Genomic DNA, 16,763 nt, shown 5'->3' with positions numbered 1-16,763 from the left:
GCAGTGAAACAGACTTCTCATATTATATATGCCCTCAAAAGCAAAGCAGCAGCAGTATTTTATTTCACATATTTAAAAAGCCCTTTTCCTTTATTTGCTCTATTTTATTGTTCTTCATAGTATTTCAACCCCACCTGAAATTTTTTTAAACTCTACACCCAAGGGCACCTGGGTGGCTCAGTCAGTTAAGCGACTGCCTTCGGCTCAGGTCATGATCCTGGAGTCCCTGGATCGAGTCCCACATCAGGGTCCCTGCTCGGCAGGGAGTCTGCTTCTCCCTCTGACCCTCCCCCCTCTCATGTGCTCTCTCTCTCATATTCTCTCTCTCAAATAAATAAAATCTTAAAAAAAAAAATTAAAAAAAAAAAAAAAAAAAAAAACTCTACACCCAACGTGGAGCTCAAACTCATGACCCCAAGATCAAGAGTCTCACGCTCTACTGACTGAACCAGCCAGGTGCCCCTAAAATTTTAAGTACTTATTTAGTTGTTGGTTTCCCACCACTACCAACAACCAACCAATTCAACTCCACCCAAGACACACACACACACGCACACACGCACACTGAATGAAATTGTTCCATGTTGTATCAACCACATCGAATGCAGTATTGCTTGTAAATTGTGCTTTAATTTCTGCAATCAGATCTGATGCAGTGAGATACAAGTATAAACTTTCATTGTACATTGGGAAAATAGAAAGCACATTTATACAGATAATAGCCCAACAGCTTATTCCCTTTAAAAAAAAAAAGTTTTGAATGTTTTTAAAGCTAATTTATCTTCAGTGTAAAAACTTGGAGGTATAAACAAACTCAAGATATTATATACAGTAAATTAATGTACACTTCCAAACTCGCACAGTGCAGCATTTTAAACAAAGTAAATGGTCTCATTTCAGCTTTTACTGTTAAGCATAATCCATATCTCAATCTTGAATAAAAATGTCACAATATATAAATGAGAATTCTGTACACAAATACAAGTTTATAGAAATCTGATTTCAAATATAAATACATAAATTGTCATGACCTCACGTTACAACAGCTTATTTTTCTATTGTACTTTTTTTTAAAAAAATCATAGAAAAATATTTCAACACACATTCAACTGCTATGACAAGGGCCATGACCTTGTGCCTTTAAACCATACTTTGTGGAGTGTAAAGCATCACACCAGGCATTTTTGGAATGAAAATTACTAAGATTCTAAGATTGAAGAGGCTACTGTATAAATATTCACGTTATAATATGGTAACAAAAATAGTTAGCTCCATAGTGTATTTGGGAGGCAGTGGGGCAGAGAAGTGGAGGTTAGTGCTAGTTTAAGAAGGCCCACAAAATGTATGTTAAGGTAGCTAACGAACTAGTGTATTTTTAAAATCCCTATTGCAAGCCTAACACTGAAATCACTAGTGAGACTCTTAAGGCAACCAAGACCAGACATGCGTTTGGCCCCCCAATGCATGAATCCTGCCCTCTCAGCCTCTGCCATTTTAACAGACCAACCTGGCTCACGTGTCAACGTGGAATGGGGAGAACAGCAAAGCAATTTCTTGTACATACAAAAAGACGATTCAGTGCAAACTGAGAAACTTCTTTGTCAATAGTTTCCAAATTTCTTATTGCCCTCAAGCAACTGAACTTTTTCTAAACATGTAACATTCAAATTGGGATCTACACTGGAGAGCAAATGTATATAAAAGGCAAACATTCAATTTGAAACATTCTCACATTAGTTTTCCCCCCCTTCCTTTTGTGGCTTTTAACAGGGTTCCACTGAGAAAGAAAAAACTGGTCCTTAAAAGTGTACTTTCCTGCATTTAAAAATATATATACCATTTAGACAGCAGATCCAAGGTGACCAGGCATAATCAAGTTTCTTCTATGGCTTTGAAATCATTGAGGTACTGTAGAACCATCACCTCTGCTATTCATGCTTCGGGGCCTCCCTACGGAAGCCACGTTCAGAAGTGATCCTGCTCACGCCTGCGCGGTTACAGAGACTTTGGGGAGACCGCGTGAGGGCTGCGGCAGAGGACCATCGGCACAAATGGCCCCAAGCCTCAGCACACTGTTAGAAAAAGGCAAAGCACTTTCAAACACTGAAGAGGCTCCAGTAGAATGGGAGCTCCTTCGGGCAAACCAAAGGGATTCCCCCAGTTTAACCAAAAGATTTAGCAGCAAGATCCTGGGACTCGGTGCACCACAGCAGGGAGCACGGGGACGGCAGTGAGGGGGACGGAGTGGGCAGAGGGAGACCTGGAGCTGTCAGCACATGGAAAGGGCAGTGGGACTGGTCGGCTAGCCCCCCAGCCCCACACAAAGTGACACAGTCTATGCAGAAGGGGGGATGGCCGGAAATGCCAGGATGGGTGCCATGGATGGAATTCCCCCAGCTTTTCTCAGGCGAGAGGATGTAGAAGGGAAAAATCCTATGGGTTAAATGAATGCCACACATCTTAATACCTCTATGTGAGTCTTTCACTTTGCCATACACACACTGAATAAAGCTGAAACTGCTCCGAACTAAAGATGGGTAGAGAGACACACACTCTTCCCAACAACTAGATAAATTATCTCGGCACCAAAAAAAAAAAAAAAAAAAAAAAAAAAAATCTTGGCACAGAAAAGATCTGAAGAAAGTATCGAGTCCAAGAATGTCTGACCAAAGCCCTTTCTAGTAGGAAACCCGCCACTGCAGGTTCTGTATAATACTTACGCATCAGACAATGGCCACAGTTCTATTATGGGTCAAGTAGTAATTCCTTTCGATTAATAATACTAGAAATACAGTTTTAATTGCATAGTCTTTCAGGAGCATGTAAAAACCACGAGAACCAGCTCTTTTCCTGAAGGTCCAGGCTTCCTGCTACAGAGCCCTGGACTAATGCCTCCCCGCTCCCCCCGCAGCAGTAAGCTTCAGCGTGACCCACTAATCGGAGATCAAACGTGTTCGACTCCCGTCCCAGCCCTCAGTGTTCCTCCTTCACAATCACTGAACAGACGAGTCACACATCCCCCAGATCCACAAACTCATCTTCTCGTTTGGCCAGATCGTCTTCATCGCCCAAAGCTTTCCAGCCACTGGTGGGCAAGACTGGCTTCGAGGAGTGTCGCTGCAGCAGAGCAAAAGGAAACAAAGAGGACAAGCGGGCAGAGCTCCTCAGCAACGGGGGGGCCTCTGCCAGGAGGGCCCCCTGGCTGTGGTGTCTCTCGTCGATTTTCTCTTGTAAGTGCTCTACTTCCTCCATCATTTCCAAGAGTTTGCTCATGGTGGCCACTCTGCCACCACCCAGGATTTGGGCTTCTGGAATCCAGCGCAAGTAGCGCTGGGCCCAGACTTTGATTTCTGGCCCCTCGATGTGAGGCAGCAACAGACCGTGATAGTCCGTGGGCTTGCTGTGCCAGCTTTCATAGAACTCTCGAAAGTTGTCTTGCAGCTCATCAGAAGAATTAATTAATTTGCTAATTCTCCTGCCCAGAAGGTTTTTAATTAAATGATCTGTTTCTTCCCTGAAAAATCCTCTTTTGGGAGATGATTTAGATTGGGTGAGTGGTAAAGAAAGTTGCCGTTGATGCTTTGAGAGAAAACACAAATAAAAATCTCTGGTTAGCTAACAGCAGTTACAATCATTCCTCTCAAAAAAGGCCAAAAAAAAAAAAAAAGCGGGGGTGTGGGGGGGCATAATCCTGCTTTAACAGGAGTCATGAGAAATCAGAATGGCCATGTGAATGAAAAATCATTAAAAAGCAGTAACCTGGTCGGGGAGGGGGTTATTCCATGATGCAAACATTAGATGCACGTGGCATTTAGAGACAAAGAGGTGAAAGCAGGCACGTGCAGGGCTGTGCAGCAAGGTGGGCTGTGACAGGAAGAGCAGCTTTCTGCTTCCTCCTCTCCTGGCACAGGCACAGTGAGCACTTCCGAAGAACAAGCTTAACTCCAGCTGGGCTGCCGAATTCAGGCAGTGCGGGCGTGAGGCCTATTCATTTTCCGGAGACAGCAAAATGTTTCTTCCTTAAGAACAGTCTGAACACCTGGGAGGAAGCAGTGCTGACTACCTGAAGATCCCATCGCTTTAATGAACCACATTTGCAGGTTATCAGGCATCCAGTGGGAGTCCAAGCCTATGTCATCAAGATTCTTTTGGACAAAGAGACAAGTGGGAGCAGAAGGAATTTGAGGAACTGGCTAAATTGGCCAGATGTTCTTGCCTGACAAGCTGCGCCGAGTTGAAGATGCAAGGGCACTGACATTATTTTCCTCCCCAGTAATTCTACCTGCAGCCAAAGCAAGGTGTTCTAAGCTGAGGAGCACCAGGACGGGGCCGTGAAGATGGGTAAAGAGGTAAATGGTTACAAGGACCCCCGGGGCCCAATGGAGAGGCCAGCAGTGTGGGGAGACACTGTTTCTCCCCAGCTCTTTTGCTCCTGAGGTGTCCGTTTGAAATAAGTCAACAGTTTTATGGGCAGGCCAGCCCTATAACTCTCTAATATATTCCTGCCAGTGGTTCTTCCTTGGGGGGGGGGTGCGAAGCATCCTTTATTATGGAATATAGAATAACAATAAAAATATAAAGAAGAAAAGCAAAACCAGCCACAATGCCACAACTTAGAGCTGACCAGGATTTCTGACTTTCCAGCGGGGAAAGGAGCGCCAAAGGCCAGGAGTCAGCAGCCGGGCCTCTCTCCTCCCCAGGGGTCAAGGTGACTCAGTCCAGCCTGGGGGGGCCGGCGGCGTGCGGGTGGAAGCGAACAGTCGCTGAGTGTTTGCCGCCTGCCGGGTTCTGTGCTCGGTACTTTACGTGCATCGACATTGGCCAATTCTCTGAGTCACTATTCCTGCCCCGTTTTACAAATGAGGAAACCAAGGCACAGAGGTTAATACACAAAGACCCCAGCTATAAAGTGCTAAAGGTGGTTTCACATACAGTCTGGCTCGAGAAGACTGGGCTCTTAACAGAACTCCATTTGTCTTGGAAGCCCCTCCTCTCAACCCCTAAGTGAACGGTGGGTTGGAGTGGCATGCCTGGTCAAGGCTGAGGTTGGGATCACATGCGTGAGCGGGGCCCGCCGCCTCAGATGGCAATGCAAAAGCAGTGCTTCATGCTGCTCAGCCACAGCCTCTTTCGTTTCTACAGAACTTTTCCAAGGCCATCTGCCCACTCAACAAGGGGCTCGAAGCCCAACACATGATATCCTAACACAAAGGCTTCAAAGTTCCTCGTCACCCCAGCCCCAACTCCACTTCAGCTGATACAATCTGAGATTCTCCCAACTCTTTGGCTCAAACCTGCTGCACCAGTCAGCTCCTAGAGCCTCGGCCATCTGCTCCTGATTACAAGGAGAAGGGACACTGAGAAAAACTGGATCTGGTCACAGAAATGAAATCCAGGCTTGCAAGGGGGGAACCTCAGTTTCCTCCCATGCGACATACGGAATCAGGCCTCGCTGTCTCTGAGGTCCCTTGCCCCCTCGAGCCCGGGGCACTTCTGAGATCCTGAACAGGTGAGAAGTGTGCATGCAGCCACCAGGGGGCACAGCACCCTGAGGAGAAACGGACCTCTGGCTGAGCTGTTCCAGAGCTCAGGGCAGTTCTGGTCCAGTGGGCAGGAAAGAGACTAAGCTGGGAGGGGAAACATCCACCCCGGCCCTGACGACCCTTGAAAGAGGAAAGCGACAGTTCGAGGTTGTTCAGCAGCTGGTATCTTCTGCAAGAGCGGGCTGCGGCTCACCGGGCCCCCAAGCCTCTTCAGAACGGAGCACCTCCCGCACCAGGACTGGCCAGGCTCCCTGGACGGCAGGTGGGATCAGAAGAAGGGCAGTGGAGAAGGCAGACACACACACTGATCTGGGATTCATCACTGCTGCTTTCCCCTTTGTGGGGTCTGATGGGGGGAAATTCCAGGCCAGGAGCAGAGTTAGGAGATGGCATGGAAATCACTGATCATCTAGGGAACTTGGGGGTTTTAATAACTAGTACAATGAGTAACAAATATCTGAAGGGATATCCAAATAATCTGACAGTTTTGGTTTATAGCACAGGTGAGCAAAGGACAGCCCATGGCCGATCAGGCCCAGTGCCTATTTTTGTAAATACCGGGACACAGCCGCGCTCCATTGGGAGAGAGCGGGAGCTGGGCTGGAGACTGTGTGGCCCTTAACAGAAGAGACTGTAGACACAGCTCAACGAAGAAAGGTCTTGCTACTGAAGACATGAACCGGTACAGACAGAGCAAAACCCACAAGTAATGCTCCTTCTGCCCTAACCACACTCAGGCAAAGGCTGATGTGTTGACAGCAAGCGAGTCTCACGGGCCCTGACAGTTCGCCCACCACAAACCTGGACTCCGCAAGCTGTTTACAGAATGTAGTTACAGGATGTAACCTTCCTCCTTACATACATGGGGATCTCTGGGCAGATGAAGGGGGTTAGACATGTGGTCATCTTACTTTCAAATGCGTTCCTTTCCGCTGGCCTTTGTCCAGTTTTGGCTTTTCCACATAAAGAGGGTTTTTGAGCAACATCTGGGCTTTAGATTCAAACTGTACGGACCAATCCCACACGGTGAGCAGATTCAAAGGCTTGCTTTGTGTATCCTGGCTTTCCCTACCCTGCCAAAACAAGCACAGGTCACGACGGCTCCCAGGGAGGGCTGGAGAGAGCAAGCACACAATGCTGAGAGACACGCACCAGGAAGGGCGCTCCTGCCTTGCCCGGAGACCTACCACTCATGGGGTCCTCCTTTTTAAAGGCTGCGGCTGTCAGTGGTTGTTCACTTAAGGCTTTGGGTGGGAAGGGAGAGAGGGAAGAAGGTCACCTTATTTTCCAGTGGCCCACGTGCCACCCACTGATGGGCACTTTCACCATAACCCTTGTGAGGTCACTATTTCTCACATTTTATATTTGAGGAAACTGAGGCTAAGAAAACTGAGGTGAACTGCCTGAGCTCTTGAAGTTGGTGAGCGATGGGCTGGGCTCTGGAGCTGGGGCTGTGTGACTAGAAGGCCACGTTCTGTGCCCCCACTTCACTGAGGAATTTGCTAAAACCACTCCCAAAGAGCCAGCTCAGGCAAACCGGGAGGCCAGCAGAAAAGCCGGCCAAAGGCATTCGGCATGGTTAGAAAGTAAAAACTCCCAGGAGCGAGGCCTCAAGGGAGACTAAAGGATTTTAAGATGGAAAGTAAAAACCTAGCCTCCCTGCTCTGCCTCATCTCCATTTTATTTAGAGTAACTCCAGGCATCAGGTAAATGGAAGAGAAGGCTGACCGTCTTTACAAAGAACAACTTTTAATTTTGCTTATTAATTCCTCAGCTCCAACACTTGCTCTCCCAGCTCCAGTATTTACTGTGTGGCCTTGGGCCAATTACTCATCCTCTCAGTGCCTCAGCATCTCAGGCTAAGAATAAATTCACAGGGTGCTGTGAGAATTATCAATACCCAGAAAGCACTCAAAACAGGGCCCAGTGTAGTGTTACACAAAGATTCTTTACATCAAAACTATTGCAATCTACTTGTGAGTCAGGGCTTCTTTAATGCACAGGTTCCTAAGAGGGACTCTTACCATGTTAATATCTTTTTGATGAGGCGAATTGAAGAAGAAGGTGCTGAAAATAGGTAGGTACAGACTATCTGACAAAACAGTCAGGTAAGTCTCTGTGAAATCAAATGCTGGGGGATGCTGGTGCACCAGCTGCCAGACGCAATCTAAGAAAAGCAGGAACACAGGAACCTATGCGAAAACAAGATACATGTTACTGAGCAGGCACTGAAAGGCCAAGGCCAGCTGTCCCGAGTTCAGGGGTGGCCATCTCAACAGCTGTGGAATAACCACTTCTGGGCACTACATTCTCTGGGAAACAACAGTAGACTCCATCCCATTCCAAGCAATGAACATCCTCAACTGAAGTCACATGCCTGTAGATTGCTATCAGTATTTGGCAGTACTGATCTGTGTAAAAGACATTTCAAAGATGAAATATGTAAAATCTCATTACTGATCAAGCATTGACAGATGAGCATCTGCAACTGATTTTGATGACAGGGAACACTTCGAACCCCAATTAAGAGAAATTATTACCTCCCCTCCAAAAAGAGTTCCATTCTTCTCACTTGTACTCAATATTTTGAATTTTGTCAATATTCCTGCTTCCGCCCCCACAATGACGGTGAAGAAGAGAAAGACGACAGGAAAGAAGGCAGAAGCAGCAAAGGTGAGTTTCTAAGCTTTTTGCACAAGTGCACAGATTTTTTTAACTGATAGCCTCCTTTATTAGCTACCTAGGGGCAAGCCCTTTAAAAGCAGAGAGAGGTTTCCAGGGTGCTTTGTCATTCACAAAGTATTTGTCCTTCTGAGCTGGTGACCCTGCCCGGGGAAGACAAGCCATGTCACGGCCTCCCCCTTACGGAGGCTGCCCACACCCCATGCAGCTCAGAAGAGAGACAGGAGTTGGGAACCCAATTCTTGAACCAAATGCAGGGCTGCATTCATTATATCACAAAACAGACCACCCCGTTTTCCTTTAAAACTCCAATATGGTGTCAACTAAACTCAAGTATAAAAATATAATTTTGAAAATTTAAGAAATTGGGGCACCTGGGTGGCTCAGTCGGTTAAGCAACCGACTCTTAGTCTCGGCTCACATCCCGATCTCAGGGTCGTGGGATCAAGCCCCATGTTGGGCTCCCTGTTTGGTGTGGAGTCTGCTTGGGATACTCCTTTTCCCTCTGCCCCCAACCCCAAATAAATAAATCTTTAATAAAAATAATTAAAAATTTTTAAAAATAAAATTTAAAAACTTCAAGAAATGAAATAAAAGTAGTCACATAATAGAAGAAAAAAGAAAAACCAATCTGTTGATGTTGAGATGTTAAGAAATGTTTACATAGCATCTTTTTTCTTAAAAGAGAGCACAAGCAGGGGGAGCAGCAGGCTCCCCGCTGAGCAGGCAGCCCAATGGGGGATCATGACCCAAGCCAAAGGCAGTCGCTTAATTGAGCCACCCAGGTGCCCCTATGTAGCAACTTTCACACCTCATTTTCTGCTCAATGTATCATTTAAATAGAATGGAAAATATCTGAACCTTATTGTAGAGGCAGGAAAATGGGTTCAGAAAGTTTGGTTGACTTCTCCAAAGGCTGGGTGAAAGCAGATCAGACTGGATCTGCTCTTGAACTTATTCCCGCCACCCCCCACAGTACCTGTCAGTCCTCACTTTCTCAAGATATCCAAAACATACTCTTCCCCACAAAGTATCAGCTCTCTCTGCCCATCATGTTATTTGAGTCCCATTAACCTTGCAAAGTCCTCAGAAAGGCAAAGTCCATTCCAAGACTGAAAATGGCGATTTCCATTCAGCTTAATGAATGGACACAGATGAGCAGAGACCAGGCCTGAAAGAAACCTCAAGCCTAGCTAGAGAAGCTGGGGTCTTCCAGGAATCCAGAGAGACTCCTACAATTTCTGTTAATTCCATAAAGCTGCTCCCCACCAGACACAGCCACATTTATTATCTGGAGTAAGAAGAGCCATGAGTCCTGCTCCTAGAATACGGGAACTTCGCAGGTGACTTAACTAAAGAAAGTTCACCTGTTTTCATTTACTTTCCACAATCATTAATAATGTAGTCAAAGTAGTTTGCACAGCTGCAGCTGAGACAAGTACGCCGCAACTTGGGGGGCTAACTAAACTACAATGCTAACTCGCCTACACTTGAGTTCAGGGTCCATGCGTGGGGCAATTCACATGGCCAGGAGCAGAAGAGGTGTACACAGCGGACATATACTGCTGATAAGGTCCTGGTAATGGATGGCATTAACATAACTCCATGCTTTATTCTGAAAAGATTTATGTGTTATTATGTATTTTCTGTAAGTAATTTGTATATTGGATATTCTTTTTTTTTGCAAAGATTAACTTAACAGAAATTGTAGGAGTCTCTCTGAATTAATTTTTTAAGTTTTACAAATCAATGTTATTCCCATCAGAAAATAAACAGCCACCCTTAGTATACACAATTTAGAAGAGAAGGATCTGAACACACTAACATCCCTTTCCTTGGGGAAGGGTTTCGATACCGTTTAAAGCATTCAGAGTCATCAAACGGTGAAGTGAACACAGCCTTCCTAACAAGCCCATCGGCATGCACTTCGCAAGCAGTAACACTCCATCTGAAGACAGGTATTAAGAGATCGGGCACTTCTGTGATGAGGACACTCACCTCCTCTTTGTCGCTCTGACGGAGGTGGTTGCAGCGATCCAGGAAACAGTGCCCGCCCATGATCCACTCCTTTTGGACGAGGCTCTGGAAACCAACCCTGGTTCTGCAGTGGGGGTCCATCATCACTTGCACCAGAGAGGAAAGGAGGCAGCAGAGGTCGGAAGCATTCTCCTCTGGGAGGGGCCCCAGAGCCAGTACAAAGAGGCAGGAGAGTGTGAAGTTATTTAAAGCCACCCAGAGCACTTGCACTTGCACAGTTAATAACAGGGTTCCCCAAACCAGAGTCGGCTTGCTGACAGTCAAGCCCGACTTCTCTGAAGCCAAAGATGCCAATGGGAAACAAGGTAGTGTTTTCAGACCGAGGGACAAACAGCTTCTGGCTAGTCTCGTACAGGTTCCTGCATACTCTGGCCCTAAGCATGGATTTGCTTACTGAATGAATAAAACGTGGCATGCCGAGTCCACTGTCAGCATGTGGGCATCCCGGCGTGCCACACAACGAGGACAGAACCATACACAAGATGGTGGCCTGCAGGGTTTCACAGACCACTTCAAACCTCTTCCAGTTGCTGTGTCAAAGCAAAAGTCCTCACTGGACCCACTGTTCCCAGGCTCCGCTGCTTCTCAGACTCACCTCGGAGCTCCTTTCCTACACTCCCTCTGCTTTGGAGGAAGTGTAATCTCTCTGGACCCCCTTATTCCCAGCTCCACAGCGCTTTCTGTTTCTGTCTGAGAGCACAGAGGTGCCTGCTTCCCTCTGCCTAGCCTGGAGGAGAAACTCCCCTCGGGCTACTTCCACGCGCCCACCCCCGGTACGCACCGTACAAAACCTGTACAATGAAAATTCAGTGCACACGCTTGTTTAGCATTCAGGACTCACAGCTAATAAAAGCATACATCACCATCCATATATTTGCCTTAGAGTTTTGAGATCCTAAAAGGGAGGGTCTATATCCCCGTGGTTTCCCCTTTACAAAAAGAAGTGCAACCAAGCTGCTATTTAAAAATGCCCGTGGGGAGGACGGTGCTAGTAGCGGTGCAGTTAGAGAAACTTGAGAATGAATTCTCAGTAGGTAGAAAATTCTCATTCTGACCCTGTCACGGTGAGTTTCATTTTTAAGGGAATCTTCCTTCTTGCGTCTGAAGGATATTAATAGTATATGTGTGGGTAACAGGAAGAGGGGCTCGAAAAGGAGATTTCAAAGGAGACAACTCAGTGGTCCATCGGGGAGCAAGTGACTTCTCACACCTCAGCCAAAGATGCAGATTTCGTTTTATGCGACTCTGTGCCGTCTGGCCCTTACTTCCATCTCTCAGACCCCAATCTATCCCTCCTCCTTTGTACCAGTTAGTCAGTACTCTGTTCTGCCACTGGTGGTAAGGTCTCTTTCAATAACATGCTCGGGTCAACTCTCTCATTAGGCTGTAAACTTCTAGAAGGCAGAAGTATACAGCTCTGCACATGGCAGGTGCTCAATAAATGTATTCAAATTGAAGTCACTGAGCCAATATCAGGTGGTACAGAAGCCCCAGGCAGACACATTTTCCAGCCTGCCCACAGAGGCTAAATTTCAGCAATCATGGAGTGCATGAGAGCAATGGTAAAAGCCTCAGGGTATGAAAGCATGAGATGATCTACTGAATTGGAGGTACAGGTCTATAAAAAGTTTAAAATATTCTAAATAGCAAACATAATATTTTAGCTGAGATCTAATCAATTTCAGCAACCTTTAAAAAAAAGCAGTTTACACCTGTTTTTACACGTTCTGTATGTGTATGTCCTGTTGGCAAGAATAGCAAGTTAAGCCCACTGAGGAAAAGGAAATCAGGACACACAAAGTTTCTATGGCAACCGCACAAGGTTGTCAAACGCAAAGGTATAAAAATAACAATTAAACCATCCACGGGTTTCTTTTATATAAAAGGAATTATCAAAAGGTTTTAACTTTAACCAAGTTGAGTTAATATAAAACAAAATCCAAAGCACTGGAAACGTGACCTTTGGTGAAGATACCAAACAATTCCTTCTTGGGCTGCAAATAGGTCTGTCAAGTTCTAAACGAAGGATTTATTTTTAAACTGTAACACTGATCGCAAATGCAAAGGATTCCAAGGTCAGAGTAGAAAAGAACGGGAAGGATTTTTACACTAGCTCACTCCTTTTATAAGACAATTCCAATGCCTTGAAGCTGTGTATACAGAAACTGAATCTCGACTGAAGGAAAATGAAAACCACTCCTGTGCTTTAAATATATTACCTAAAAGAAGAACGTTCATGTTTTGTGCTTCTAGACATTCTGTAATCTCTATTGCTTTTTTCAGGCAACGTCTAAATTGGAAAGAGACAAGAAAAGGGGCGTTAGTTCCTGAGGTTGGCATCAAAACGATGAGAAGTTTAGAGACAGAAAACTGAAGACTAAGGGAGACGATCTCATTTGTTTTTCCACTTGAAATCCTCCAGAAAAGAAGCAACTGCCATTTACACTATTCAGATACTGCAACACACTCATTTGCCAATTAGAAACTGAAAAATTTCAGAAGGGAATCCCAAAACTGATGTTCAGATGTTCCTAGGTGAGTTCTAAGCTACAAACTCTTATTGAGAATTCATGCCTGAGTCTGGCCTGCGAGTCCTAGTAAGACCCACCAATGCCCACGTCAGAAACTGTGCCGCACGCCCACATCATTTAATTCAAGGTCACTTGCCAAATGTGTCAGTGGGGCTGACAAGATCCAATATGCCCAGAAATCCCTTTTGTCTGTCTCTGTACACACTCTTCCTTTTACAGCTTCGACTGTTCTCTACTTATAACTAGGGGCTTCACAATGCTATTCCCTGCCTGCAGGGGTGCCTCCCTTGGCTGACTCTTCCTTTGTTCTCTGCCCACCCCACATAACAAATGGTTCTTTTCTGTTTGACATTTATCACTGTTTGCAATTGTACATTCAAACTGTGGGACACGTGGCAGGCTCTTCAAAATGTATTTGTTAATAAGTGTTTGGAGGGCTGAGGCTCTGTGCCACAAACCTCACCGGCAGAACTGAGAGAGATGCCGTGCCACGTCAAGGGAAGAATTCTTCTCTTTTCTCAAAAGAATCCTAGGGCCACCGGAGCTATTCTCGCACCCCTGATCATCATTTCTGTTCTGTGCCTCCCCCTTTGCCCTCTCCTTTACTTAGCAGCAACAGAGAGGAGCTATTCAATATATGAAGTAGGGAAGGGAATGTAATTCTTTCTCCGGGGCTCTCAACCTAATTCCAAAACCCAAAATGACTAGTTGAGATTAATCATAAAGTTATGAAAAAAAGGGGGGGCACCTGGGTGGCTTAGTTGGTTAAGCGTCTGCCTTTAGCTCAGGTTACGATCCCAGGGTCCTGGGATCACGCCCCGCCATAATTTTTAAGTAGGTTATATACAAACGAGACACAGAGTTCAAAAAGGTATTCAGTAAAAAGTCAGCATCCCTCCCCTTCGCAATCTTGGTTCCTGCTTGGAGGCCAGCACCGCTGCCTCAGTTAGGATCTTGGGTTGCCATGCCCCCTTTTCTGCAGTCTTTCAATGCCTAGTCTAGAGCCTACAGAGATCTCCTTCTGAGCAGGTAGCATATCTATAAATTCAGATCAAATGTGCACAGAATACATAACACGTAAAATCCAGCTAAGCCCTGAAGAAACATGTGATCTAAAGAACAGTTAACTGTGAAATATAACAGTTAAATTATTTGTCAATTTGCTTTACTACTTTGAATTGGAGAACTATAAAATTCATGAGCAAAAGAATGGCTTGAAATACCTGATTATGTCAAGCCAGCTGCTGCTTTCCAACAGAGAAAACCATTTTATATCTGTGTCCCAAAATTCAGTACTATTATCTGAAAAAAGAAAAAAAGAGTAAGAAGTCAGGTCACTGTTCTCTTCCACATCTGCCACCAAAAAGCTGTGCTACTCAAGCATGCTGTTCAGTCAGTCCTGGACCTGGACTGCAGACTCCAAGCACAGATCTCTGCTTTTAAGCAGAGGACATTTCCAGGCTTCAGCTGAAACGGTGTTTGAACTGTAAGCCCCTGGAAGGGGGTAGCAGTCAGAAATGGATTTTTTAGATTTTTATTGCTCAAATAAAAAGTGCCCCACAGTATGTATATAAAGTCACAGTCCACCTTTAAACTCAACAAGGAGAGTAACATGTTTTAGGCAGAAATGGTCAGGACCCAGGCTATACTGTTCCTAGTAGCGAAAAATGCAACAGGATACATCCTGATGCCAGGCAGCCCAAAGGGGGAGATTTGGCTTCTGTTGGAATCCTAAATACACAAACACATTTTCCTTGCTCACTCCTACACCATCCCCCCCACCCACCTTGATACAGGGAACCCTGCGTTTCATAGACATCTAAGACATGTCAAAGTTGCAAACTCAAATCAGTGACAAGGCAGACAATTCTGCGAGTCCTGGAAGATGAGAACGGAAGTGTAGAATCACAATCCTGCAACAAATAGTGAAGTGAAAACTATACGTTCAGGGATCATTTCTATTGTTTGTTACTAGAGAGGTTTCTCTGAACGTGTAGAATACCCAAAATTTAAGATCTGCAAAAAAAACAAAAAAAAACAAAAAATAAACTAGTGCAATGTATCACTCTCCACCAGGTCCCTGCTTTTTATAAACCTATTTTATAACACACAACATAGTGTGTTCTCCTTAGAGGCGGACACTGCTGTGTCCCTGGGTGTCATATTCATCTTTATCTCAAATGCCTCCATAGTCAGTGCATTTAATGAAAACTCCATAAACATCAGCTGAATGAATGAATCCTAAATTAGCTGGAATTAGTTAGGCTAAAAAGTCCACGTTAGAAAAAACTACATGTAAATGTGACCAATCTCAGATGGTAATACAGACTCACTGAAGAACGAGGAGAATAGATAACTGAGCTGGTCAAACTGGATTCAAGTCCTAAATTGTTCATAGTGGGCAGCCTAGGCAGGGAAGTGGGGGAGGCTGGGATGTGCATATTTCATTTCCTACTTTCCATTTCTGCTTAATCTGAAAGGAAAAAAGAGATTTCCACTTGGGGCGTGGGCAGGGAGGTCCATTCAACAAGTGACCAACAAAAACAGACCATTTGTTTTATAAATCACCGTGAGAGAGCCAGTGAATACTGGCATTGCACAGTCCCACAACTTTTAAAGGGAGAAGCCCCAGTGTTCCCCTCTGGGCAACCGGGGTGCTGGGGATGGAGAGAAGAGGAGGGGTGGGCCTGTATTCACGGCCATGAGAAGGGGCAGTGGGGCAAAAGCCTGGAGAAAAATGGGGGGCAGACGTGGCAATGACACGGCCCCTTGGCCACCAGCCCGCCCTTCTGCTCCACATCAACCCTCATGGCCACGAGCCTCTGGTGCAAACGGAGCCCAGGGAAAAGGCACCAACTTTCACCTGATCCACGTGGCATGTCTTTCCCCATGTGACAGGAAGTTTTTACTCAGCATTCTTCTCACCTATCAGGAAGAGCTGTTTAAATTTAGAGTATGCAGTCTGGATGTCCTGAAGCGACAGGAAGTTGCTGGACAGGTCTTCGGTTTTAACAATTTCATAGGGTGGCCTGTGGATGGTCTTGTAAATTCTAGGTATCAAAAAGTAACGTGAGATTAGAAGAACAGATGTGAATTAGAAATAGCTTATTTGCCCTGAGCACTTACTATGTGCCCAGATCTGTGTGTGTAGGATCTTCCCGTTTAATCCCTGCCAATAAAGTAACTACCACAGGACTGCTGTCCCTGGTCAGCAGAGGTGGGAATGCAAGTGCGTGGGGCACCTCCCAGCCCAAAAGTATGAAGATTGTAAACTGACAGAGCCATGATTTGAATCCAAGGCAGTGTAACTTCAAAGCTGTCTTCTTTTCTGTTTTTAATTCATCCACACTTTGGGGTTTTTTTTTTTCCACATTTTGAAAAATTTCAAACATTCGTTAAAGGACAGTGACATAGGCCACGACCTGGATTTGACCACTGTCGAACCCAGAGCCATCGTGCCACTTCCCCCTAAATACTCAGGCATGCATCTCTAAAAACAATGCAGTTGACATTTTCTATGATTATGTTATACTGACTCCTTTCAAAGTTACTTTTTTAAGTTTATTTTTTTCAGTAATCTCTACTCCCAGTGTGGAGCTCGAACTCACGACCCCGAGATCAGGAGGGGCATCCTCTACCAACTGAGCCAGCCACCTGCCCCTCCTTTCAAAGTGATTAAAAACAATCACTCTAGGGGAACCTGGGTGGCTCAGCCCATTAGGTCCCTGCCTTAGGCTCAGGTCATGATCCTGGAGCCCCGGAATTGAGCCCCGCATTGGGCTCCCTGCTCAGTGGGGAGTCTGCTTCTCCCTCTCCCTCTGCCCCTCTCCCACTTGTGCTCGCTCACTCTCTCTCAAATAAATAAATAAGATCTTAAAAACAAACAAAAACCGATCACTCTATGTGGTATTCCCAAGCACTAAGCAGCTGTCAGCAGGTAAACAGGAGTGAACATACTATTAAGAACTGT

General features: G+C 45.5%; 1 protein-coding gene across 2 annotated transcripts in view; it reads right to left on the bottom strand.

Annotated features, from left to right (window-relative positions):
* Positions 1-616: 616 nt before the first annotated feature.
* MTMR12 (myotubularin related protein 12) overlaps positions 617-16,763 on the bottom strand; it is a 68,615-nt gene continuing 52,468 nt past the window's right edge. For both annotated transcript variants that reach the window (XM_027605860.2, XM_027605861.2), the window contains exons 10-16: positions 15,719-15,843; positions 14,017-14,095; positions 12,482-12,552; positions 10,224-10,396; positions 7,568-7,735; positions 6,455-6,616; positions 617-3,579 (exon numbers count right to left, since the gene is read on the bottom strand). In XM_027605860.2, coding sequence (XP_027461661.1) covers positions 3,010-3,579; positions 6,455-6,616; positions 7,568-7,735; positions 10,224-10,396; positions 12,482-12,552; positions 14,017-14,095; positions 15,719-15,843 — 1,348 coding nt within the window. In that variant the 3' untranslated portion in view covers positions 617-3,009. The remainder of the gene's footprint in view (positions 3,580-6,454; positions 6,617-7,567; positions 7,736-10,223; positions 10,397-12,481; positions 12,553-14,016; positions 14,096-15,718; positions 15,844-16,763) is intronic.

This window comes from Zalophus californianus, chromosome 5 (assembly GCF_009762305.2).
Source record: "Zalophus californianus isolate mZalCal1 chromosome 5, mZalCal1.pri.v2, whole genome shotgun sequence".
Taxonomy (NCBI): Eukaryota; Metazoa; Chordata; class Mammalia; order Carnivora; family Otariidae; genus Zalophus; species Zalophus californianus.
Note: the sequence above shows the minus strand (reverse complement) of the source record. Positions and strands in the feature narration are given on the sequence as shown.